Here is a 24,454-nt window from a genome sequence, read left to right on the forward strand (position 1 = left end):
TAAACAAATTTGTAATCACATGCCTTCAAAATCATGAATCAAATCAACCAGTGATGGTCATTGATCCGATTCCCATTTATGTTCTACCAAAAATAACCTTATAAGTTTATAATTCTCATTCCTATGCTGATTTCATGTGGTTAGTAAACAACTTAATGGGAATCACTTCTTCCCATACCAATTCCTTACTTCACCTATTCGTGATAAGTAAACATGCCATAATAGTACAACCAAGGGATAAGATATTGACAAGTAGAAGCTCAAATTATGATATAGATTAGCATCCTTTGGCACAATCACAAAAGAAAGCCCAGCTTCGGCTTCAGATTCAGATTCAGAGGAAATGGGACTAAAATGAAATGAACAATTTGCAAGATTGACTAAGTCAATTCAACATGAACCACTACAGGGCTTTGTTTGCATCTTTTAGAAAGCGAGCTAGCACTTTCAAGTAAATATATGTGGTATATATAAGCCTCAAAACAACATGCCACTCTCACCATTAGTCGTAGACGGCTTTAAAGGTCTCTTTCCCTAAAGCATCTTTGTGTGATGAGCCTACATCATATTTCGAATATATCACATGCTTGGTGGGTACTAATTCTATAACCATCAAACATATTCAGTCAATCAAAAGTTATTGGAAAATCTAGAGTAAACATAATTTCCCACATACCACTTAAACATAAAAGACTCATATATATATACCACTTAAACGGAATAAGTACCCCTCTGCCAACTACCCGTTACACGCCAAGAGAGAGTAGTCGTGCTCGCCCACGTGTGCTGATGTGAATATAATTTTGACCTATAATGTATTGCGAGTTATAGATACATGCATCAATAGTTATGATATGTTCATTCATGCTCATGTATGCGTAGGTGACTGTCCGTAGCATGAAAATTCACTTTTTCTATAATAAGAATTCAGTAATTAGAGACGATGACAATATGCATCTTCAAACTTGGCAACATGAGAAGGCTCATCATAGCAAGACTGCCGAGACATTCTTTGCCCAACGTGATTGTCGCATGCAGGCGTATTTTTTGTTTCCCCTCTAGCCCAAGTAAATACAGCTGATAGATATGGTATATAATTGGTGATTATATATATCATTTTTTCATCATTATGCATTATTAATCAACGGTAGATTCATCGTAAGTAAGTTATATATTAATGTGATTAAAAACTAAAGGTATAAAAGTAAAAAAAGGAAAACCCCACATGAATTATATGCAAGTAAAGTAATTAGGTAGAGTCTAGGCCATGTCGTGAGGGCTCCCCACCATGAAACGACAATGAGTGGAAGAAGAATCGCATCTAGTACGACATCTTATTATTATGAGACCCCATGTGAAAAGAAAACCATATCTATCTACACAGAGCAGAGAGCAGAGCCAGAGCACATCATCTTCTGCTGTCCCACCCTCCCATCCCATCTCGATTCTCATCCATAATAATATGAAGCCAACCCCGATATCATCTCAGGTTGCTCAGACTCAGACTGGCCTGGCCAACGTTAGGTTTTACACAGACAGGTAACAACACAGCGAAGCAAGCAGCATTTAAAAATGTTATAAATGATATGAATCTTACAGAGGTTTTTGGATGGGGATAAATAGTTGCATGTGCATGGCCATATTGGTGATGACAAAACTGACTATACATATATGTACATCATTTTCATATTTGTCTATCTATCTATCTACCAATTCATGATTTCATACACCTTTAGCATCAAGGAAGATCTTTAAGAAATGAGCATTTGATGGAATTATGATATGAGTTATTTACACTAATTAACACCCCTTGAGCTTTTCAGTTTTTGCGTAAAATCCCTTTTCGTTGATTTTTTCGTCTCAAGATTGATATTTTATATTAAAAAATTTCTTCAAATGACAAAATTAGCCCTTGAGATTAGATTGCCATACGTTCACTGAGGTTAATATGTCATTAATTTAACTAAGTTTTTATTTATGAAATCATCAAATTTTAAACGAACAATCAATGAAAAGAAGTTTTGTGAAATAATTTGAAATTGGGGGGTCTTCGTGTGATACGAGTTATGATATTAAAGGATGACAATCTGACCTAGCTTTTATCATCATCATAACTAAAATAAAGAAATAACAGTAGCCCCAGAAGAACCCAATGCCGTCGGGCCCAAGCAATGCTTAGCCAAGAAACTAAGGCCCGACAATGAGACCAAACGGGTCACAGGGAGTTGCTGGGTTATGCTTTCTTTTGCAAATTTTACTTGTGCGTCGCACTGCCTTGGCTTCTAAATATTTATGTCACTCCAGTTTTTCGAATTAGCATTGGAGGTTGGATGGGGAGCACAACATATTTTACCATTACGGTTCCTATTTCACCCCTCGTACCACTATTACCGGAAAAAAAAACAAAAACAAAAAGCAAAAAAAAAAAAAAAACCACTAAGAAGCCAAAAATTTCAAATAAATGTAATTAGGGCTCGTGTAGTGCTTATGATTGAATTGGATAGGATCACTCTCTATATTTGAAGCATGTTAAAAGGAATAAATCAAAAAAATTTGATCTAGTTGAAGAAGATAGATCATTAAAAATAAAAAATAAAAACTTATCATGTATCATCTTCACAAAATGGTAAGATATCAACACTTTATTCCTCATAATCCCGCCAAAATGAAAAATCATTCACCTAAGTGACCTCTACTGTCATTTCCTTCTTACCTTAGATTTAGTGACGAATCTAATCCAATTATATTATAGGCACTAAACAATCCCTATATGCCTATCCAAATATACAACCATAACTTACCAAAAAAAAAAGAAAGAAAAATAAGGGGAATAAGGGGCTTATAACTAGGGTTGTGCGGTTGGACCGTAGATTCCAGAAATTGCCGTTTTTCGGCCAACAATTGGTTGCAATTGGACGATCAAGCCAAAATAGTGCAAATGTGGTTGCAGGATACCAAATTCGTTAGCAACCTCAACCAAACCGATATAGAGGTCTTCTTCCTCTTCTTTCTCTCTCTGTTCTCTCCCTCAGTCTTCTCTCTCTCTCTCTCTCTCTCTCTCTCTCTCTTTATTGGTTATCTTCTTCCTCTTCTCTTTCTCTTTGTCTCGATCTCTGTCTCAACAACGTTGCCACCACTCTCTGTCTCGATCTCTCTACCTCAACGACAACGCCACACCAAGTCCATAACCTACCCTCCCCTTTGCCTTAACGACGTCGATGTCGCCGCTCTCCTACTATGTTCTCAGTTTTTTAATTTTTTTTTTTTGCAAATTTAGTAACTAATTGATACTAATTGCCACCATGGTAACCATCACCCTCGGTAACCGGCGTTGTGCGGTTCGACGATGGTTTAGATTTTGACTACACTGCAAGATCTCAGTCGGTTGTCGGTTATGCCATTTTGGTACGATAACCGCACCGAAAACACCGCTACTTATAATCCTGCACTCTAAGGCCATCTCCAACCCATGAGGCCAAACCCAAAATATCCCAAAATTTAGCTCAAGTTCCCCCCCCCCCAACCTAAGAGAATTAAGGGGCCAAAATTTGGGAAAACTTACATTTGGGGCCAAATACCAGTCCAATTATTGCCTAGATTAGAAATTTTTTGAGCCTCATAAAAGCTAACACAGGCCATGTGCAAGCGGTTGTGAAAGGCCCCGTGCTACTACCGCAGACCTCCTCGCGACACATGCCGCGCGCATGTGATGTAACAGTTGGAATCCAACGGCTACATCAACAATCTAGATTAAATTCAAATTTTTAAGGAAAAAAAAAATCCAATATCTGAAATTTAAATCCAACAATCAAAATAACATTTTAAATTAATCTAAATTAGATCCACCCCCAAAACTCACTCCAAACTCTATAAATACCCACCCATTTCTCAAATAATCTACCAAAAATTATATTTGTGGAATTTCATTTTTTTTAGGTCAAATTGTTCAAAAAATAAATAAAATATGAAGTTATTTAAAAACATTAAATGAAGAATCCATTTTTTTTTTTTTAAAACTTAAACTATTCTTAAACAATTTAATAAAGTTATAAAATTAAAATTTGAGTAGCGAAGGGTCGGGGGAAAAAATGGTTTAAGTCCGGTCAAAATCCAAATAGTTACTTTTTGGCGGAGGAAAATTTGGGTTTAGCTCTAAATGGGTTGGAGAAGGCCTAAGTTTGATTTTTACACCCTCAATATAGCTTGTATAAAAAAAAAGAAAAAAATAGAAAACCATCATCCCCACTACCCTACACACAGGAACAAGCTCCCCACTCGGGACCCACACCTCTCCATGTCATACAAAGCGTTGGATTCACCAAGAGTGGAGCTCGGTATATACATCCAACGGACCAGAACGACTTATCGCCACCTACATAAGCAAAGCCCACTCTTCCTCGCTGAAAAAACCCTAAACCCTAAACCCCCTCCAATTTCAGCTCTTCTTCCCTCTCTATACAACGCCGATACTGACTGTTTTAGAGAAACTAGGAGAGGGTTCCGCGGATAAAGTTGAAGCTCTAAACGCCTGCGTTTCGACTGCCCGATGGCTCTTTACCTGCTCTATGAAGCAGCTTCAGGCTACTCTCTGTTCCTAGCTCATGGCATCGACGAAATCGGTCAGAACACCGACGCGGTTCGTAGCTCCGTTTCCGACCTAAACCGCTTCGGGAAGGTGGTCCAACTCACAGCTTTCCACCCATTTGAGTCTGCCCTCGATGCCCTTAACCAATGCAACTCAATCTCTGAAGGTAGATAAATGAAGCTTGTTTAGATTTTTGTTTTGTTTATGCATGTAATTGATTAGGGTTTTTTTTATTGACGTTGTTTCGGTTTGATTCTTAAGTTGCTTAGTTGGGGTGACTCATGGACGCTCAAGTTTGAATGTTATTCTGCTTGTGTGTTTGTTTTTAATCCTTTGTTTAATGGGAATATGAAGGGAAATGATTTATGCATCCATTAGGCTTTTGTTTCCACTTTCAACTTTCAAGAAATTGATCACAAATCCGACCCAACTAAATCAATTTGCATTTTGCCTGGTTTATTGAAAACCTTGCAAAAATTGAAGATATTGGAGCTTTAGATTTTACTGATTGGGTTGTTTGGGTTTTCTATGTGGGGAATGCTTAAATGGTCTAACTGGTTGTGTTGAGGTACTGAAGGTCAACTTTTTCCCTTTTCCTTTCTTCTCAAAAAAAACTTGCTAGAGTATCTCCTGTTGCATATGTGAAATTGGAACTAGCTTAATAGATTATATAATATATTAGAATGTTTATAGTTGAAGTATATTTTTGCTTCTCTTGGGTTGCTTGGTGCATTTAAATGACGTTTACTCATTTAATTTGGTTTTTGGTGAGGTTCTGTCAACTAAAAGGGTATTGCTTATTAATTTTGGTTGCATTTCAGGGGTTATGACTGATGAGTTGAGAAACTTTTTGGAAATTAATCTCCCAAAAGTGAAGGATGGTAAGAAGCCAAAGTTCAGTTTGGGGTTGGCTGAACCTAAGATCGGGTCTCACATCTTTGAAGCGACAAAAATTCCTTGCCAAAGTAATGATTTTGTCCTTGAGCTGATTCGTGGAGTGCGGCTACATTTTGATAGGTTTATTAAGGACCTAAAGGTTTGAATTTTCTTATCTACACATCCTATTTTTTCACAATAAATTTCTTTCTTCTTCTTCTTTCCTTTTTTTTTCCCTTTTTGTGGGCTTAATATTTGAAGACAATATTCTAACATTTTTCATAATTCAATTTTTTTTTGTGTTTTTCCTTCTCTCCTCACCTTAGCCTGGGGACTTAGAGAAAGCCCAGCTTGGTTTAGGGCACAGTTATAGCAGGGCAAAGGTCAAGTTCAATGTGAACCGAGTTGACAATATGGTGATTCAAGCAATCTTCCTTCTAGATACCCTTGATAAGGATGTCAATTCCTTCTCCATGAGAGTCAGGTATGATACTGGCATTTACACATATTATAAGTTCAGTAGTTGGAATTATGATTTCTTACCTTAGACCATTTCCAAAACATTCAACCTGTTATATCCTTCGGAAGAATTTGTTAATTGTATTATTTTGATAAAGCTTGGGTATGAAATTGAAAAGAAAAGAAATAATAGTTTTGTGTATTCTTATTTGTCACTTCTCTGCAGAGAATGGTACTCTTGGCATTTTCCTGAATTGGTGAAGATTGTCAATGACAATTATCTCTATGCTAAAGTGTCAAAATTTATAGAAGACAAGTCAACATTGTCTGAAGACAAACTTCCAGAATTGACTGACATTGTTGGAGATGAAGATAAGGCAAAGGAGATTGTAGAAGCTGCCAAAGCATCCATGGGTAGAATTTCATGATGTATTGCCTTTCATTTATGTGTTTCTCTATCAACTTATTCATCATTATTGTTATTTTTGTTTTAATTTTTTTACAGGTCAGGATTTGTCTCCAATTGACCTGATTAATGTTCAGCAATTTGCACAGAGGGTAATGGACCTATCTGAGTACAGGAAAAGGCTTTATGATTATCTGGTTACTAAAATGAATGACATTGCACCCAATTTGGCCTCCTTAATTGGTGAAGTAGTTGGAGCGCGTTTGATTTCTCATGCTGGTAGTCTTACAAATTTGGCTAAATGCCCTTCTTCTACCCTTCAGATCCTGGGGGCAGAGAAAGCTCTCTTCAGGTGCTTTTACTTTGCCTTTCCTAAAGACGCTACATGAAAGTTGGATCTGCTACTTCTGTATGACAAGAAACCAGTAAAAAGAATCCTCTTGATTCTTTTTAAGTCCTTACGTTGACTCTTTTGTTCTTCTCCTCAGGGCATTAAAAACCAGGGGAAACACACCCAAATATGGACTTATATTTCATTCATCCTTTATTGGTCGAGCATCTGCAAGGAACAAGGGCCGAATGGCTCGTTATCTTGCAAACAAGTGCTCTATTGCTTCTCGCATTGATTGCTTTGCAGGTGAGTTCGAGCCTTCCTCATACAAATATTTGGCTGGCTAACTTTTCTTTTCTTATGCGTTGCAGTTTTTTTTTTTCTGCATAAATAATTTTGTTGTAACCTTCCGTGGTACAGATAGTAGCACTACTGTTTTTGGGGAGAAACTTCGTGAGCAAGTTGAGGAGCGACTTGACTTTTATGACAAGGGTGTTGCACCTCGCAAAAACATTGATGTCATGAAATCTGCAATCGAGAATACTCAAAGCAAAGGTGCGTAACCAAGAGAATATAGTGCTAGATTTTTTCATTTCACATCAGTACATGCATAGGAATATGATTTTTGTGGCGGCATATGAATTCTGTCAATGATATAATGTGAGGACTGGGACAATACCTTGCTGTTGCTCCTAGTTATAGACCTGCCTTTTTTCATGTAATTTTGATATTATACTTTTAATGTAACTTGTGCAGACACAGAGATGGAGACAGAAGAAGTTCCTACTGAAGCTTCAGGGAAGAAAAGCAAGAAGAAGAAGTCAAAGGCTGCAGCTAATGGTGATGATATGGCTGTGGATGAACGAGCTGAGACTACAAATGGAGATGCCGGTGAGGGTAAATCTGAAAAGAAGAAGAAGAAGGACAAGCGGAAGTTGGATCAGGAGGATCAACCCATGGAGGATGAGAATAATGGACATGTTGAGGAGGATGGAGCAGCCAAACAGAAGAAAAAGAAGAAGAGTAAACATGAAAATGGAGAGGATCTACAGGCTGCCAGCGATGTCAAGAAGAAGAAGAAAAAATCAAGAAGTGAAGACACCGACTAAATTTTGACGAATGTTCTGGTGCTTGAGGGACATGTGGATATAGCCTGGATTGCTGCCATTATGCTGTTTTGTTGTTCTACATTTTCTTGGTAGCTTTTTATGTTATCAGTATGAACCATGTTGAATACTCCCTATGTAACCTTTCTAGTTGCACTTTCTCTTAATTTCAATTTATTTTTAACATCTGTGTTCTGCGGATTTGGCAATGGTTGTGATCTTAGGATCATATTATAGTTGTGCAGACAATAGAAGTTGTAGTACAATATAGGCTTTCGACGATTTTCTCGTTCTATAAAGCTGTTTGTGTTCAGGATTATATGCAAAGTGTTTGTAATGTGATTCCCTTCATGCCTGAAGCAAGGCATGCAATCTCAATTCCTAGCTGCAACTGATTTCCCAGAGAACAAAACTTTTAAAAAAGTGTCAAAATCAGTTCTCTTTTGTTTTTGCTTCTCTTTTTACCTTTTACCTTTTCTTTGTTTTGTTAATTATTCAATGGATTGAATCCGAAGCATAGGCCGGATTCGCATAAAAATGTATTGGGAAGGAAAAAAATAATCACAATTTGACTCTTTCCCTATTTTTTAAAATTTTAAGAAAATTCGTATTTTGACAATGCTTTTGTCCTTTTGACTCTCTAGAGCAATGCCCCATTTGCCCATTCAGAATTTCTTATTTCATTATCAAAATTTAATAAATAAATAAAAAAGAAAAATTGTCCATTCATTCAGATTTTCATAGCAGATCCAAGGGTCAGGGACAAAACAGTAATTTCATTGACCTGGTAGGTAAAACCGCTGCTTGTGTTTGAAGCATTGGAGGGTCCGAAGTCCGAACAAGTACAACCACCACCTCACCTTAAACATCTCTCTCTTTCTCCCTTAGCGTAATTTCCAGAGTGAGGAAAAAACCCTAAACCTAAGCACAGAGAAAAAATCAGCCATGGCAAGCATTTCTGCTGCAGCTAACTTGGAAGATGTGCCTTCCGTTGATCTCATGACCGAGCTCCTTCGTCGTATGAAATGCTCCACCAAGCCTGACAAACGCCTCATTCTCATTGGTGAATCCCTACTTATCCATCCTTCATTATACTCTTTCATATGCATATATGCGTGTTGTTTGAGTTTAAAGCTTTTATTTTGTTCTCAATTTTTTGTCGAGTTTGGATTTTTAAGAGCCGACCAGATCCGAGAATTCGATGCGTTTATGTTTCAAAATTTTGGTGCCTTTTAGCTTCTTTTATGTGTTTATCGTTGTCTTGTTCTCATTCCTGACTGAGATGTACTTGCGACTGTTCCCTCGATTTATTGTTTTCCTGTGATTGGTTACTGAGAAAATGTAGGAAAATCCTATGGATAGTTGGAATCATATTACCAAGGAAGAAAATAAGGTTGCTGAAAGTGGCTTGATTTATTTCAATTATGTCTTTTCTTTTTCGGTTGACAGTTCAATTATGTCTTTCAGTTGTTGCCCTTTTGCTCTCAGTACCTATAAACCAGATGGTGATTGAGATTTTAGACTTTTGATGGTTTGATCCTGGTTGTTTTGTTTGTTTTCATTTTTTAAAGCTGTAGACGGATAGGGTGATCAATTGTCTATTCATCTCTCTTTCTCTCTCTTCCTATTGTATTCTCTATTATGCAGTAAAATGCTGAGACATTCGTTCCCAAAGGATGTCATGCTGACGAATTCTGGCATGCCTGCATGCCACCTATAATACATTGTATACACATGTAGGTATCCCTGTGTGTATCAGTGTGTTTGTTTTAATTTGAGATCTTATTTCCGCCCTCCCTCCCTGAAAAGAAAATCGGGAAATCTATGAGTTTTAAATGTGTCTTTCCTATGTTGCTTCCTACGGTGGTGATACATGAAGTGCCAAATTTTTCCAGGCTTTAAGAAATTTTTCTCACAGTTTGCTGGGTTTCATGCTAGGAGTGTTTTCTTTCTTTCCTTGCTGTTTTCATGTGTGTAATCATACAAGTTGTATGGTGCAGGCCCACCTGGGTCAGGAAAAGGCACCCAATCACCTATAATTAAGGATGACTATTGCTTGTGCCACTTGGCTACTGGTGATATGTTGAGAGCTGCCGTTTCTGCAAAGACTCCTCTCGGGATTAAAGCTAAAGAGGCTATGGATAAGGTAGAAACTCATCTTTGTATGTTTTATACCATAAGTTTTTCCTTTGTACTGTGTTCTTTTATCTCCCACAGAATTGCTGATATGGTATAATGTAACTGTTTTTCAGGGAGAGCTTGTTTCTGATGACTTGGTTGTTGGCATCATAGATGAAGCAATGAAGAAGCCTTCATGTCAAAAAGGTTTCATTCTTGATGGATTTCCAAGGACTGTGGTCCAAGCAGAGAAGGTGTTCCATTCTCTGGCATCTGAATACATGTTGCAATCAACACTTCTTTAGTTTCTCATGTTCAAAAGTGTCTTGTGTGGGTGCCCCCTAATGCTCTAACAGTAAGTATGGTCATATTCATTTTAATGCAGCTAGATGAGATGCTGAAAAATCAGGGAGCTAAAGTTGATAAGGTGCTCAACTTTGCAATTGATGACGCAATCTTGGAAGAGAGGATTACTGGTCGCTGGATACACCCATCCAGTGGTAGAACCTACCACACGAAATTTGCACCACCCAAGACTCCTGGTGTTGATGATGTAAGGAGGCAAATTTCTTTTCTGTTTTTTGGTCTTTTGGTTTGAAAAACATTGTTCATGCATCTAAGAATATCAAAAGAGACAGGCAAGAAACATTGGCTATTGAAACAAAAACAGCATATTAATGGTAGGTGTAATGAGGAAGTTAAATATTCAGTAGCTAAGCCAATAGTGTATGTCAATCTGCTTGTATGCATGAGCTTCAGTTATGCTCTTAGATGAATTTGTGCTGAAAAAACATGCTTCACTTGGTTCTTGTTTTGTTCAAGGTAACTGGAGAACCTCTGATTCAACGTAAGGATGATACTGCAGCTGTTCTCAAGTCAAGGCTGGAAGCATTTCACAAGCAAACTGAACCAGTATGACTTCTTCTTTACATTTGTCTTGACACATTTGGATGAGAAAATAATTAATGAAGTTATCCCTTGTGTATAAATGTGCATGATCTACATTCTGGAATGGTGATATTATTATTAGGTGGTTTTCTTGTGCAAAATGTGTTTTATGATTCGTCTTCAGGTGGCAATGATGATGATGATGCGTATGTGTGGTTTTTCTTTTTGAGGCATCTGTTTTATTGTTTGTTCTCTTGTAGAGCTGTAGTGAGTTAAGTGATAGATAATCTGAAAACCTCAGGCAATAAGTGCCGGAAACATTGGATTTGGTAGGACATAGTTGTGCAGACATATCTCACCCTGTTTCTGGGATGATATCCTTCTTTGAAATGTTGTATTCTTTGCTTCCTGTCAAAATCTTCTTTGTTTTCTGTTCAAGTGCTGTATATATTTCTCAACTTTCTTGTTTATTACTCCAATTCATGTTTCGTATGGTTTCCCTTTGGTTTTCATTATTTTCTGTAATGGGTTTCATTATTTTGACTTGCAGGTTATTGGTTATTATTCCCAGAAAGGCATTGTTGCCAATCTGCAAGCTGAGAAACCTCCCAAAGAGGTCACTGTCGAGGTTCAGAAAGCGCTTTCTTCGTAGAAGGGTCCCTTCCCTTTTCAACTTGGATGATTTATCCAAAAGCTGTAGTATTTTTGTCCATCTGCATCCTGATATACAATTGAACCTGCTGATTTTCCGCTTATTTTATTGAATTTCAAACTGAAAGTACCGGCTGTTGTCAACTCTTGATAGTTCAATGAGAGGAGTAACTTGTCAAATAAGATTTATGGAATCACTTTTTTATAGCACGGTGTGCGACTGAACCATAGTTATAGTGCAATGTTTTTCACTATGTACCGTTACTTGTACTGCAAAGACTGCTCTGCTTATATTAGTTTAAACATAAATTAGTTGGACCTTCTGATGCTCTTTATTAAGTTCTCTAAAGCCTGATAAGCCCTGATAGCTCATATGGGGATTTTCCTTACAGCGCATATTTGCTCATATGGACCATAAAAAGCTTTTCTGATGTCAAATTTTTATGAATTAGCCGGTAAGTCCTTGTTGGTCCATACATGATTTTGCAACATGAGAGTAAACCTTGTTGGTTCATTTGATAAAAAGACGGTATTAGGATTTGGACCGAGACGAAATTGTGGAGATGGGGAGAGAAGCAACAGATACAGCAGCAAGAACACTTGCTTATCTCCAAGTGCAAAGACGTAGTTGTTAAAATGTAGGAAAGGCTGAACAATAAGTCATGTAATCCTTTTTCGCTTTTTATGATTTACTTTCTGGATGCAGTTAGAATTTCAGAGGTTGACATTATAGATGTTATCCACGATTAGGAACGAGCTAACAAAAGTCAGTAATTTAAAGTAAATGGCTAAATAAATTAAAAGATGTAATGCTCCAAGCATGGTACAATGCATGAACGCCAAAGTAACCATAGGGGCATTATGACACATTGCTATAGCATCTTTACCCACTCATAGTGCTTATTGCTAAGTCAATTACTGTGGTTTCCGTGGGTGTAGAGAGCAAGACCTCACAACAGCAACTGGCAGACTCCTTTCAACTGAACTTCACAGAAGATGAAGAACGCAGGACCGCAGACCTACGCGTCTACTTTAATCTTTTCATCCAGATGAGAGAACTCCTGGAAAAAGGCTTTGAAATGCTCATATGAATAGTTCACATCATCAACAGCACACATTTCTCGTATGCTGTGCATTGACAGCTGCGGTGCTCCTACATCAACTGTACGTATTCCCACTCCACTTGCAAGAATGGGACCGATGGTTGAACCACATGCCATGTCATTACGAACCACAAAATCCTGCATTTGAAGCAAAGCTCTGATATCATCAATTCTTTTATCATATCAGATCTCTCACCACAGACTGATTCCGGACCACTAACAGAAAGAGTGCTAGGTTTCAGTTAGTTATTTAATTTTCCAATTCCTTGTACTACTATCCTTGCATCAAGTGCATGTACTGAATGATGTTTTACGTTATCTTAGAAATTAAGTACCTTAAAATTTCCAAAACCAGAATATCAAAAATAGGGAGAGGCTGACCTGGACTGGCAGGTTATGATTCCTTGCTATCTCCCTGAATATTAAGGAAGTGACAGCATTGGTTGCATAGCGTTGATTTGCATTGTGTTTGATCACAAGTCCCCCATGCAACTTGGGCTGATGATTGTCTTCATGTTTTTCCTGAAATGGATCCCTATATTAATATGGAGCAAAATTAATAGCACTGGAAAATTCATTAGTACATTAATAGCACTGGAAAATTCATTAGTGCATCAAACAACATACCATGTAATTAGGGTGTAAGGCATGCGCCATGTCAGCAGACACAAGAAAGCTCCTCTGGATTGCTTTCTCAAGCAGCTGGATAGATATCAGTGCAGTGCAAAAAAAATAAGCAAGCCAGGTTAAAACACAGTTATTAATAAACAACCATTGTAGCATGTCATAAGGCACTGGATCCTTTACTATGACACAAATGATTGGTGCATCTAAATGACCAAAGAAATGCAGCAACTAACAATCTTTTTTTGTATCAAAACAAACCCAATAGGGCGAGAATACCATACAATTAAACGGGCATCCAAGATTCACTACCTTAGAATCTGCGGTAAAGGAGTTTGTAATTCGTGAAAGAGTATTTAACATGGCTGGAGATCCAGCCCCCTGGGCGGAATCAGATCCAACCTCCTCATGATCAAACAAAGCCACCAATCTAACACCAGTCTCATCTTCAAGGTTGCTTTCAGAAGATTCTATCAATGCCTGCAAGTAAACAATAAGGCCAGAAATAAGAATCAGCTGCTCCAAATTGAAACCACATAATACAATATACTTTCTCTTCTGCTAAAAGGAAAAAAAAGAAAAAGAAATCAATACTGGTAATGTACTGCAGAGAACAGAAGTATGAACCAACAATTAAAATCTTGGCAGAGGAAGAAAGCATAAACAAATTTTTTATTAATTTCTTACCTTTAGAGAACAAAATGTCATGCAGAGATTATCAAGCCTTCCTGAGAAAATAAATTCTTTCGTGGCACCAGCTACTATGCTTGGTTGAGTATCACATGCTTGCAATTCAAAATCACTTATATGTTCTGGTTCACATCCAAGCTGATCTGCAAGCAGCTGGAAGGAAAGAAAGAAGATAAACAATATAATAACCATAAAAGCATAACCATAGTTGAAACCATCTAAAAGAGTACTAGTTGTCTTGTTATCCAGCTAACTCGTTCATGTAATTTGAAATCAACCAAAAAATCAATTGATCCTCCAACATTGAAAAGAACGCCGAGGTTCCATAATAAATTAACCTGTAGTAGAAGTGAGTGATGCTTTGAGTTATTTGAGGTGTTTCTCTCATTAGATTTCTTTCCATGAGTCTGAGCATCGCTATTGGCCTGACCATTTTCAGCAACCACTTTATTGAGCTCTGCCTACAAAAGTTAGTTCATTGAGTGAAAGAAAGCAACATTGAAAAGAAAGGAGGGCATATTGATTCTATTCTAAGATAAACTTTGCCAGAAAAAAACATTAGCTACTCCACTTTCAATAATTAAATACCATGCTCATTACATATCTAATGAGCATTGGTATAACAACATTATAAAAGTGCATAAGTCCAAGATTACCTTGATTGATGTTGCCAAGACAGGAAGAAGATGACTCTGCGTATTCACCTTAAATGCGTCTCTGACATCCCTGACAAAAGACAATGAAAATATAGATTTCTATATCAAAAATTTGACAAAGGTAAGAGAGCACGATTTAACCAGAAAAAAAGAATCACCAACGCATATTTCGGTCCCAGTCATAAATCACTCAACAATTAAACATGTGAATAACATATTGAGCACAGCAAGATTACCTGTCTAAGTGAATTGCCAGAGTAGGGATCCGCATTATGGGCTCCTCAATTCTGACAAGTTTATGTGAATAAGAAACAGAGCCATCTTTTTCTTCTCTTACTATCACCCTTCCTGCAATCGTCAAGTCACGGTCGAACCATGTATGCCACAATCCACCTCCATAGGTTTGGACACCCACTTCCAAGTACCCACCTTTAGCTACCTGCACAAATCCCCCATATTCCAAAACAAAGTTCAATTTTGTTTCCATAGTGTGTCCACTTTTCATCAGCTCATTTGCCTAATACTTATATTCAAAATACCAAAAACAAAGAAAAAAAATATTACCTTGGAAACGGGTTTCAATTTGAGACAAGGACTATCAGTATGAGCACCAACTATATGGAATCCGTTTCCAGCAACATATCTAAACATAAGCTCCACAATATGAGCAACATTAGCTTTCTGAAAAACTGAATCTTTAAGTTTAAAAACCGAGTTTAAATCAATGAAAGAAAGCAAGCAGGCTGGAACTGAACTATAAACAAAGGAAAAAATGGATGAAAAGAAGTCGTACTTTTTACCGATTGCGAAAGCGACAATGGTGGAGTAGTTCCTGGTGAAGAAATACTTTTTACCAGCTTCCAATTTCCAATCTTCTCTTTCTGAAACTGGCTCGTACCCCGCGTTTTGTAGGCGCTTCTTCGCCTCGTCTGTCAAAAGAAATCGAAGCAGATAACAAAGTCAGGCAGTTGAAAAAACCACATTTCAAACTCAAAACCAACAAAGCAACCAACTTCGGATTGAAAATACTAACTGATGGAAAAGAAGAGAGAGAGAGAGAGAGATTTGGATGATTACCGACGGCGTGGAAAGCAGTGGGAGATGCGTTGAGGAAGTTGATGAGATCAGAGACGACTGAGCTTCCTTCACAGTTCTGTTCTTGCTTTGCCATCTCTATTTCTGTTCTCTGTTCTCTCTTGATGATAAAGTTTCTCTCCTTCTCAGCTTCTTTTGTATGTATTTGGAGATTCCCAGATTTCTGTCTTTCAAGCAGCTGTCAAGCTTTTGAGGTTTTTCAATGGGACTCCGATTCTGCGTCAGATTTACTTACTGAACCAGATTCTTTGTGGGCTGTACAGGCCCGTATCCAAACCCATTTTTCAGTTATCAATTTAGAAATTTGCTACAAGAAAAACTTGTATATCACGGGAATAGTCACGAGTTACGGCCCTTAGCTTGATGTGCATACTCTATCATTTAACTTGCATATCGTCTCTATTCTTTTCTTTATCATCTTTTTTGGGTTATATGGGATTGTTATGATTAATCTGATTTTGTAAAAAAAAATTCATGATATCCCAATCATTTTCCATTCGTAACCCACCAATACATTGAGTCTTACTAATATTAGAGATGTGTGGTACACAAGGTTTCATTCGTGACCCACCAACACATTGGGTCTATATATATGATTTCCCTGGCATTTTCCGTTCGCCCGTTAATGTTTCTCTTTCTAATATTGGAAAAAATTATTAAGTTGTCTCTCTTATTGATTAAAGAAATTAAGAATTTATTTAACTTAAGCATGGATGAGTACAATGCAGGTCCATTGGATTTTATAATGAATGACTCTTTATTCTAATTTAGAGCCGCCCTTTGATTCCATTGGCGGTGTTTGTATGTAATGTAAGCTTCCAAATCCAATCTTGCCAATGACTTGTAAGCTCTCTTTTGAATCCTTCATTCTATTCCAAATGTATGAGCCATGTTGTCTTTCTCTTTCTCTTTTTCTTTTTCTTTTTTTTTTCTTTTTTTTTCCCACGTGTCAGCAATATGCTTTAATAACATCACATAACAAATAAGCACACTCTCAAATGCATAAAATAAAATAAATTGCCTTTAAATGATCTCTACAAAAGTCAAATAATTTGTGGTTGATAATGATTAATTATATAAAAAAACTTACATAACTACTATTTAAGATTATAAGAAGCACTTTGAACCTTTTGTATGCCTGCAAGCGTTAACATGTTTTTTTTTTCCCCGGGAAAACCAAAACGGAAAAACCGTCGACTTCCTAGTGTGTTGCATTATTACCAAAACACCCTTTTATGAATTTCTTCGCATAGTTCTCCTACTACACTAATTTTGCAACAAACCAAGGGCAAACTGGACATCTCATGTCAAAAATCAAGAATCAAAGAATTCGCCTTCCATAACAAGCTTCTCTTGCTTTCATCCAATTCCCATTTGTTTTCTTCGCTTACAATCTTTCAAACCTCTCACTCTTCCCTCTTCTCTCTCTCTCTCTCTCTCCAAGAACTCAAAAACCCAACATTTGCAGAGAAGCAGAGCAATCTTCCAAATCCCAACTATACGGAAAACGCCATTGTTTGATTTAAAGCTCTGCTTTCATTTCATGGCAAAAGCAAGGAACATGAAGACCTCCACCTTCACCACAAACCCACCATCACCATTCTTTCACTTACTTCCAGTCACTCCACTCACCACCCTCCTCTTCTCCCCCAAGACGAACCGTTTAAGGCACCCCAAGCTCTGTTCCAAGCACCCATTAACTCTCTCAATCTTCTACCTTTCTCTCCTATTTTCCTTCACTTTCTTAGGAATTTCCATTCTCACCCTCATCCCCTCTTTCCACGACTCCATTCCATGTTCAACGCTATCTCCCAAGTCGTCATTCTCTCCTTCATTCTTGGCCTCACTTTCTTCCACGGTTTCATTCAACAATGAAGATGATCAGCCAAGATTGTCAACCAGCGCCATGGTGCCATTTCCAGCTCATGGGGTTGCTGGGAATGTTTCAGAGGCTGAGAGAGAGTTCTGGCAGCAGCCCAATGGCGAGGGCTACGAGCCTTGCTTGGATTTCAGCCTCGGATATCGAAAACTATCTGCCAGGATTTCCAAGGAGAAAAGGAGGTTCTTGGTGGTGGTGGCATCGGGGGGTTTGAACCAGCAGAGAAATCAGATTGTTGATGCTGTTGTTCTTGCAAGAATTCTTGAGGCTGCATTGGTTGTACCAACCTTGCAGGTTAATCTCATTTGGGGAGATGAGAGGTTTGGCTTTCTGTTTTGTTCAAATTTGATGTTCTTGATCCCTTTAATGCAAATAATGAATGCCTCTACAATTTGGGTACATGGGCTTTTGAGTATGTTAGCCTTTTCTTTTGTATACTTTGGGCTTAGTTTCTTGTTTAATTTTAATTTTAGAGCATAGTTTAAACATGGTCTCATTATACAGAAAGAATCGTTCTGCATTGATGATAATTGGTGTACTTAGAATTTTAGGAATGAATTAATTTGTTTCAGTTGAAATTGCAGTGAATTCTCGGATATTTTCGATGTGGCGCATTTCAAGAAGACTTTACAAGCTGATGTACGAGTTGTGTCATCTCTTCCCTCCACACATTTGATGTCAAGACAGACAATTGAAAACAAGATTCCACATGAGGTCACTCCACAATGGATCCATACCAGATTCTTTAATCAAGTAAGGGAATCTTTGTCATGTTGATACTTGTTTTCGAAGCAATTTCTAATTCAGAACTGATTTGAACTATGAAAGAAAAATCATTTTCCTGAAATTTTGTTTGGGATGTTATGCAGCTGAAGAGAGAAGGCCTTCTTGTGCTAAAAGGGTTGGATTCTAAGCTCTCCAAGAATCTTCCTCCTGATCTGCAGAAGCTCCGATGTAAGGTACCGCCATCAGATTCACAACAGAAGCCGTCTCTTATATATCTGTATCCTACTACTATATATTTGTGTGTTCATGAGATTGTTGTTTCTGTTTCTTGTTTGTTTTTCAGGTAGCTTTTCATGCATTAAGATTTGCATCACCGGTTCAAGAACTTGGAAATCTACTTGCAAAGAGAATGTGGATTGAAGGGCCCTACACTGCACTCCATCTCCGGCTAGAGAAGGATGTGTGGGTCAGAACCGGATGTCTCACTGGTTTAGGCCCTGAATACGATGACATTATCACCAAGATTCGGGAGTCTCAACCTGAATACCTCACAGGACGAGTAAACATGAGCTACATCCAGCGGCGACTTGCTGGACTCTGCCCTTTAAATGCATTGGAAATAGCAAGGTATAGTAGTAGAACTGCAGAGCTGTCACTTTATAGTTTTAAGTACCTTCTTTTTTCTTTTCAGTGGCATGTTCATAAGTTCTGGTGCTAATGCAGGTTTCTTAAGGCTCTAGGAGCACCAAGTGGTGCACGGATATACAGCGCAGGAGGTGAGGCATTTGGGGACAGCAGGGCTCTGCAGCCACTTGTGGCAGAGTTTCCAAATTTAGTGACAAAGGAGATGTTGGCGCGAGATGGAGAACTCTCTCCTTACATGAACAAGTCTTCAGCTCTGGCTGCCATTGACTACATTGTCTCTCTGAGCAGTGATGTCTTTGTACCTTCACATGGTGGAAACATGGGCCGAGCAATGCAGGTAAGATCTTAATCAAAAGCTTTTTCATTCTGATAATTCTGTGTGAATTTATCCCTGAATCAGGACATTATTTGATCTAATGTTTCTCATCTTTGCTTTGTATTTTCAACTTGACAGGGTCACCGTGCCTATGTGGGGCACAGAAAGTTTATAAAGCCTAACAAGCGAGCGATGCTGCCTCATTTCGAAGACGCCTCCATTGGTGATGCAGAATTTGGAAGCATCATGAGAGAGTTGCATAGGAAGTCTCAGGGGCAGCCTGAGCCAAGGGGTTACAGGAGAAACCGAGATGTGATTGCATACCCTGTGCCTGAGTGCATGTGTAAACACAACGGAGGCATTTTCTAGTGCTAATTCAGAAACATTTTGTATATCTGTCTGTTTTTACTATAATGAAAATTTCTGTTCATTGTAGCACTAAGATTGGACTGCACGTTTAAGCAAGAATTCACATAATCAACAGTCTGAAAATGCAGTTAAGCATAGCTGCAGACTTTGTCTGGCCGAAAGAAGTAGAGTAAAAAAGAACCCTTATATTTTTGGATGGGAAATTGGTGAACTGTCTTAACTCTTTCTAGTTTTGAACTCAGTTTGAAAACTCTGAAAGCTTGTGTGAATTATTTGTAGCCGCAGTTTGGATACACAAGTATGAAAGGAAACATAATCTTGGTAGTTTCTTCAATCAGATCAACACAATAATACAGAGAATTAGAGAATCCAAGGAAACATAATCAGATTCTAGCACTTATCATCACCATCTTGAAGGCATGAAATAACTTCCTTTTGCATGCATCCATCCAAAGAGGACAAAACGGTGACCAAATCAAAGACAAATAAAAGCAATGGCTGTGATAGAATTTACTAGTTAGGTATAGTTTATCACAGATTTTTATTACTCTCATCATATAATCAAAATTGATCATTAAGAAGTAAAATATAATAAAAACAGTAGAATATTGAGTTATGCAATTAAGCAGATAATATTATAATCCCTTCAGTGCCATATTGTTTCGAAAAGCCTTTACGAGCTGATGTACGAGTTGTGTCATCTCTTCCCTCCACGCACTTAAAGTCAAGACAGACAATTGAAAACAAGATTCCACATGATGTCTCCACAATGGATCCATATCAGATTCTTTAATCAAGTAAGGGAATCTTTGTCAAGTTGATACTTGTTTTCGAAGCAATTTCTAATTCAGAACTGATTTGAACTACAAAAGAAAAATCATTTTCCTCAAATTTTGTTTGGGATGTTATGCAGCTGAAGAGAGAAGGTCTTCTTGTGTTAAAAGGGTTGGATTCTAAGCTCTCTCCAAGAATCTTCCTCCTGATCTGCAGAAGCTTCGATGTAAGGTACATTGAAGGAAATTAATCAGCACAATCAAAATCACAGCAGCAGGCCATCTTTTATATATCTATATCCTACTACTATTTGTATGTTCATGAGATCGTTGTTTCTGTTTCCTGTTTATTTTTCAGGTAGCTTTTCATGCATTAAGATTTGCAGCACCGTGCAAAGAGAATGTGTTGGAATTTTAAAAGGTTTTAAAAATTTAACCGTTTTATTTAATTAATTATTTTGGCTGTTTTATTTGATTTATTGTGGGGGTTATAAATATTTAATATTCATGTTTTATTTCTGGTTGGTGAATGCCTTAATTTTTGGTTGGTGAACTTTTATGGTTGGTGAAGGTTACTTGTTTTTGGATGCCTATAAAAGGCCACTCCTCCTTCACATTTGAGACACACACATTACACCATCAGAATATCACATACCACAATCACCACCATAAACTGATTCTCTCCTTTTCTACTTTTATATATATTCTCTACTTTATATTATTATTTTGGCAATGGTTCTGTGACTTGGATACCCATATCCGTCTATGAACGTGCTCATAGCGGATCTTGAGTTTGTGTACAAGGGGTCGTATCTTGGAGTCTTGTAGACCGTCAGTACCTGCACGTAGGGAGGCTACAAAGGCTTTAGGACAGCGTCTTTGACGTGCTTCACCGTACCAAACTCACCTTCTTACTTATTATTTATTTTCCTTTTACTTACCTATTATTTTGTTTTCTTCAATTTCGTTATACCTTAAAAGCTTTCCTATTTATTTATATGTTATTTATAATATAATATTTTTTTGTGTTTGGCTTTACGGAAAAGGAAAACTATATTTTTTATATTTTTTATAACAACTAAAGCCTTTGTAGATTAAAACTACTTTCTTTCCGTACTGTTGTGAAGCCTCAATTGAATACTTGATTGATGAGATTACCACTTGCCGCATAGTTCAAACTGTAGTAAACAAAGTATTATCTTACATGTATTTCGAATAAATCATATTTGTTAGGTTGTGTCTTTATCATAGCATAAGTTTGATTATATATGTGAAACCATATGTCTATTAAACCTTTGTATGTTAAAGTTGTTTTCTTCTTGTACTGCTATTGCTTTAATACCTTTTAACTCTTTGACTGCAGCTTTTGCATTGTTCTAGATTTTCAAAATGAAAATTACGATTTATTTTGGGTAGATGCAGTTTAAAGCTTTCATGTTGTCTATGCAATTTCAATTACTGTAAATATTGTTAGTACATTTATATTTTTATAATTTGTTGCTAACGTTTGGGCAATTACTGCTAGTGTTTGAAAATAAAAAACCTACATACTAATTTATGTGGTATTATTATTATAGCTCAACGTTACTGCTACTTGGTATAAATATCCTATCAGTTATGAAATAAATAAAAAAACTAATTTATTTTGCTTTTGATTTCTTTCAGCCGTTAGCCTTACAACATCATGTTATATCTACAACTTTAATATATTTATATTTTAATTACTATCAAAATTTACTTCAATGTCATTGGAACAGTCTATTGCTACTCATTCTGAAATATTTACTATGGATTCAGTTTTGGTTTCGGTTTAACAAATTTTGTCTTTAATGGGTGTATTGTTTTTTTGTCAATTAATTTTTTGATAATATTATAGATTTTTATGTTTCAAAAATGGGTAGAAAAGTTTATGAGATTTTATTGTTATTGAAATGTTTTAAAATAAATTTTGGAGCAGCCAACAACTGTAAAATCGGTGTTGGCTAATTGATTCAGAAGTTTTGGGAACCAACCTCAATTTATTGAGAACTAAATCTTTTACATTTATGGAGAAATTAAATTTGACACTATTCTATTTTGTGCATGTGTGTGTATACTTTCAAAATACAAAAGTATATTTCATTACTTATCCTTTTGTTGAAATGAATTTTCCAGATTTAACCTAAGGGTCACAGTTGTTTCTAATTCCCATATTTATTTTGGCAATAAAGTTGTAAAAGTGCTTAATTGCTATTAACTTATATAGACGTTTTTTTTTTGCAGTGCATTCAATTACGAGTTTTTTTTATGCAGCTTTAGTTTCAAAACTTTAATGTCAATTTCATGACGTTTAGAGTTTTTATTTTTTGGCAATAAAGTTGTTAATAATGTTGGGTGATTATTGCTGTTAACATGACCAACTTTATGAAATCTAATTACATTTTTGTGTGTTAATACTTTTAAGGTTGGCATGAGTTTTTGTTGGAACTTGCAAAAGGAAAAAAAAAAAAAAAAAAAGAGGAAAAGAAATTTTATGATTTGATTATATAGTCTTGCTGCAGTTTTGCTTTATTAATTTTGGGAAAAAACTGCATATTAGTTTAAATTCCGTTGATATGATTTAATCTTGAAATTGTATTCATATTTGCCATTAAATCATGTTGTTAATGTTGGAATATTATTGCTTTCAACGTTGGGTTCTTTTGCACCATGTTTATGTCATTTAATTGATTTGGTTTAATACTTTATTCCGATTGACAACTACCATATATGTTGTGAATTTTTTCTAAAGAGTTTTACATGGGTATATTTGCTTTAATGTTTTAAATTTGAAGGAAAAAGTACTGCTACCTGGTTACACTTTAGAATCTTATTATCACTCGAACGACCAATTAAATTTTAAATAATGCATTATTTCATTTGCCTTGAATTATGCAAATTTAAGCTACGATCTGTTACGTTTGAAATTTGAGGTTTATACTAACAGCCATCAGTTTTTGAGCCTTTAAGATAACAACAAAATGAAAACTTTCTTTTATGCTGGCTTCTAAATCTCTTGGACATTTAAGTAACGGAGAAGTTATGTTTATTCTAGTTTTAAAGCTTATTAACAATTACTTTATGTCACGTATGTAAAATCACGTTAAGAGCTTTTAGGTGCTTCATATTATTTACTTGAGTTAATTGCGATACAAATATATTGAGTGAACTAATGTGTCTTTTTGATTGTGAAGCCTTGACAGATGTCACATTGAGTTAATTTCCAAGAAGTACATTGTGAAACCTTCTTGAGAAAACTGAAATGAAATAATAAATTATATCACAGGGCTTTCGGTGGTTTCACTATTATATTTACAATGACTATCAAGATAACTGTGAGTTGGCATATTTTATGAATTTTAAAATTAAATATAAATTTAGTACAATCTTCATATATTTTGCAAATTCCCTTAAATTTGTGGGGGTTGAGTTTTCCTTAACTATGTAGGTATTTGTTGTAATTTTTGTGGGTATTTCAAATACAAAATTAATATCAATACTTTTTATTTATTTTAATTTTTAGATTTTGAGTGGTTTTAATTACCTCTTTAAAACTAAAGTTATGTTGTATACTTATTATAAAAGTTTTGCATTCTTAATTTATTTTATTTTAAAAACAGTGTAGACAATTTGTGGAAGTTGAACTTTTCTAAATGGGAACTTTATTGCTGTAATTTTATTTGTTACTATCATTAAGCAATTTTTGCTTTTATGCTGGAAAAATATTAGATTCACTTATGTAGGCTTTCCTTTTCTCTTTCCCAAAATTTTGAGTGTGTTTTCAATCTTTATGCTCTCGTGGGAAAGATTCATTACATTCATTTAGTGACATAATAATTTTATATTTCCTTGGCAAACATGTTGTGTTCGTGTGAAATTTGTTTATATTATAAAATTTTATTATGAGACTAATTTGTCTTAAATTTTGATATGAAAATGTGTGCAACTAATGATGATTTTGGTATAAAATTTTGGTAGAGACTTCTTATTGTCTTATAGGTTCCTATTGAGAATCAAGAAGATACAATTTCAACCTGGATATGCGATCATGATTTCAGCCACTTTGAGTGCACAAAAGGGAGTAAGAGTATCCTGAAATACTCAGTGTTTATAGTTAAATTTATTTAATGAATTAATTTT

General features: G+C 36.2%; 4 protein-coding genes across 4 annotated transcripts; 3 read left to right on the forward strand and 1 right to left on the reverse strand.

Moving 5' to 3' along the window:
- Positions 1–4,391: 4,391 nt before the first annotated feature.
- On the forward strand, positions 4,392–8,082 carry NOP56 (NOP56-like pre RNA processing ribonucleoprotein). The gene is made up of 8 exons (XM_021965761.2): positions 4,392–4,751; positions 5,407–5,621; positions 5,788–5,945; positions 6,147–6,334; positions 6,426–6,678; positions 6,815–6,963; positions 7,078–7,212; positions 7,414–8,082. The coding sequence occupies exons 1-8, from the start codon at positions 4,547–4,549 to the stop codon at positions 7,764–7,766; spliced, it is 1,656 nt and encodes a 551-aa protein (XP_021821453.1). The 5' UTR covers positions 4,392–4,546; the 3' UTR covers positions 7,767–8,082.
- Positions 8,083–8,570: 488 nt separating this feature from the next.
- ADK1 (adenylate kinase 1) lies at positions 8,571–11,627 on the forward strand. Its single transcript, XM_021965730.2, has 6 exons — positions 8,571–8,826; positions 9,764–9,909; positions 10,016–10,135; positions 10,267–10,434; positions 10,704–10,793; positions 11,320–11,627. The coding sequence occupies exons 1-6, from the start codon at positions 8,709–8,711 to the stop codon at positions 11,419–11,421; spliced, it is 744 nt and encodes a 247-aa protein (XP_021821422.1). The 5' UTR covers positions 8,571–8,708; the 3' UTR covers positions 11,422–11,627.
- A 567-nt stretch (positions 11,628–12,194) lies between these two features.
- On the reverse strand, positions 12,195–15,920 carry LOC110762985 (Zn-dependent exopeptidases superfamily protein). Its single transcript, XM_021965722.2, has 11 exons — positions 15,571–15,920; positions 15,287–15,422; positions 15,058–15,136; positions 14,730–14,932; positions 14,494–14,563; positions 14,176–14,298; positions 13,835–13,990; positions 13,460–13,627; positions 13,151–13,225; positions 12,905–13,045; positions 12,195–12,661 (listed from the first exon to the last, which is right to left on the reverse strand). The coding sequence occupies exons 1-11, from the start codon at positions 15,662–15,664 to the stop codon at positions 12,440–12,442; spliced, it is 1,467 nt and encodes a 488-aa protein (XP_021821414.1). The 5' UTR covers positions 15,665–15,920; the 3' UTR covers positions 12,195–12,439.
- Positions 15,921–16,937: 1,017 nt separating this feature from the next.
- Positions 16,938–19,589, forward strand: LOC110763146 (O-fucosyltransferase family protein). Its single transcript, XM_021965906.2, has 6 exons — positions 16,938–17,787; positions 18,052–18,220; positions 18,337–18,426; positions 18,537–18,820; positions 18,917–19,175; positions 19,293–19,589. The coding sequence occupies exons 1-6, from the start codon at positions 17,132–17,134 to the stop codon at positions 19,521–19,523; spliced, it is 1,689 nt and encodes a 562-aa protein (XP_021821598.1). The 5' UTR covers positions 16,938–17,131; the 3' UTR covers positions 19,524–19,589.
- Positions 19,590–24,454: the final 4,865 nt, after the last annotated feature.

Source organism: Prunus avium, chromosome 5 (genome assembly GCF_965620075.1).
Source record: "Prunus avium chromosome 5, drPruAviu1.hap1.1, whole genome shotgun sequence".
NCBI lineage: Eukaryota > Viridiplantae > Streptophyta > Magnoliopsida > Rosales > Rosaceae > Prunus > Prunus avium.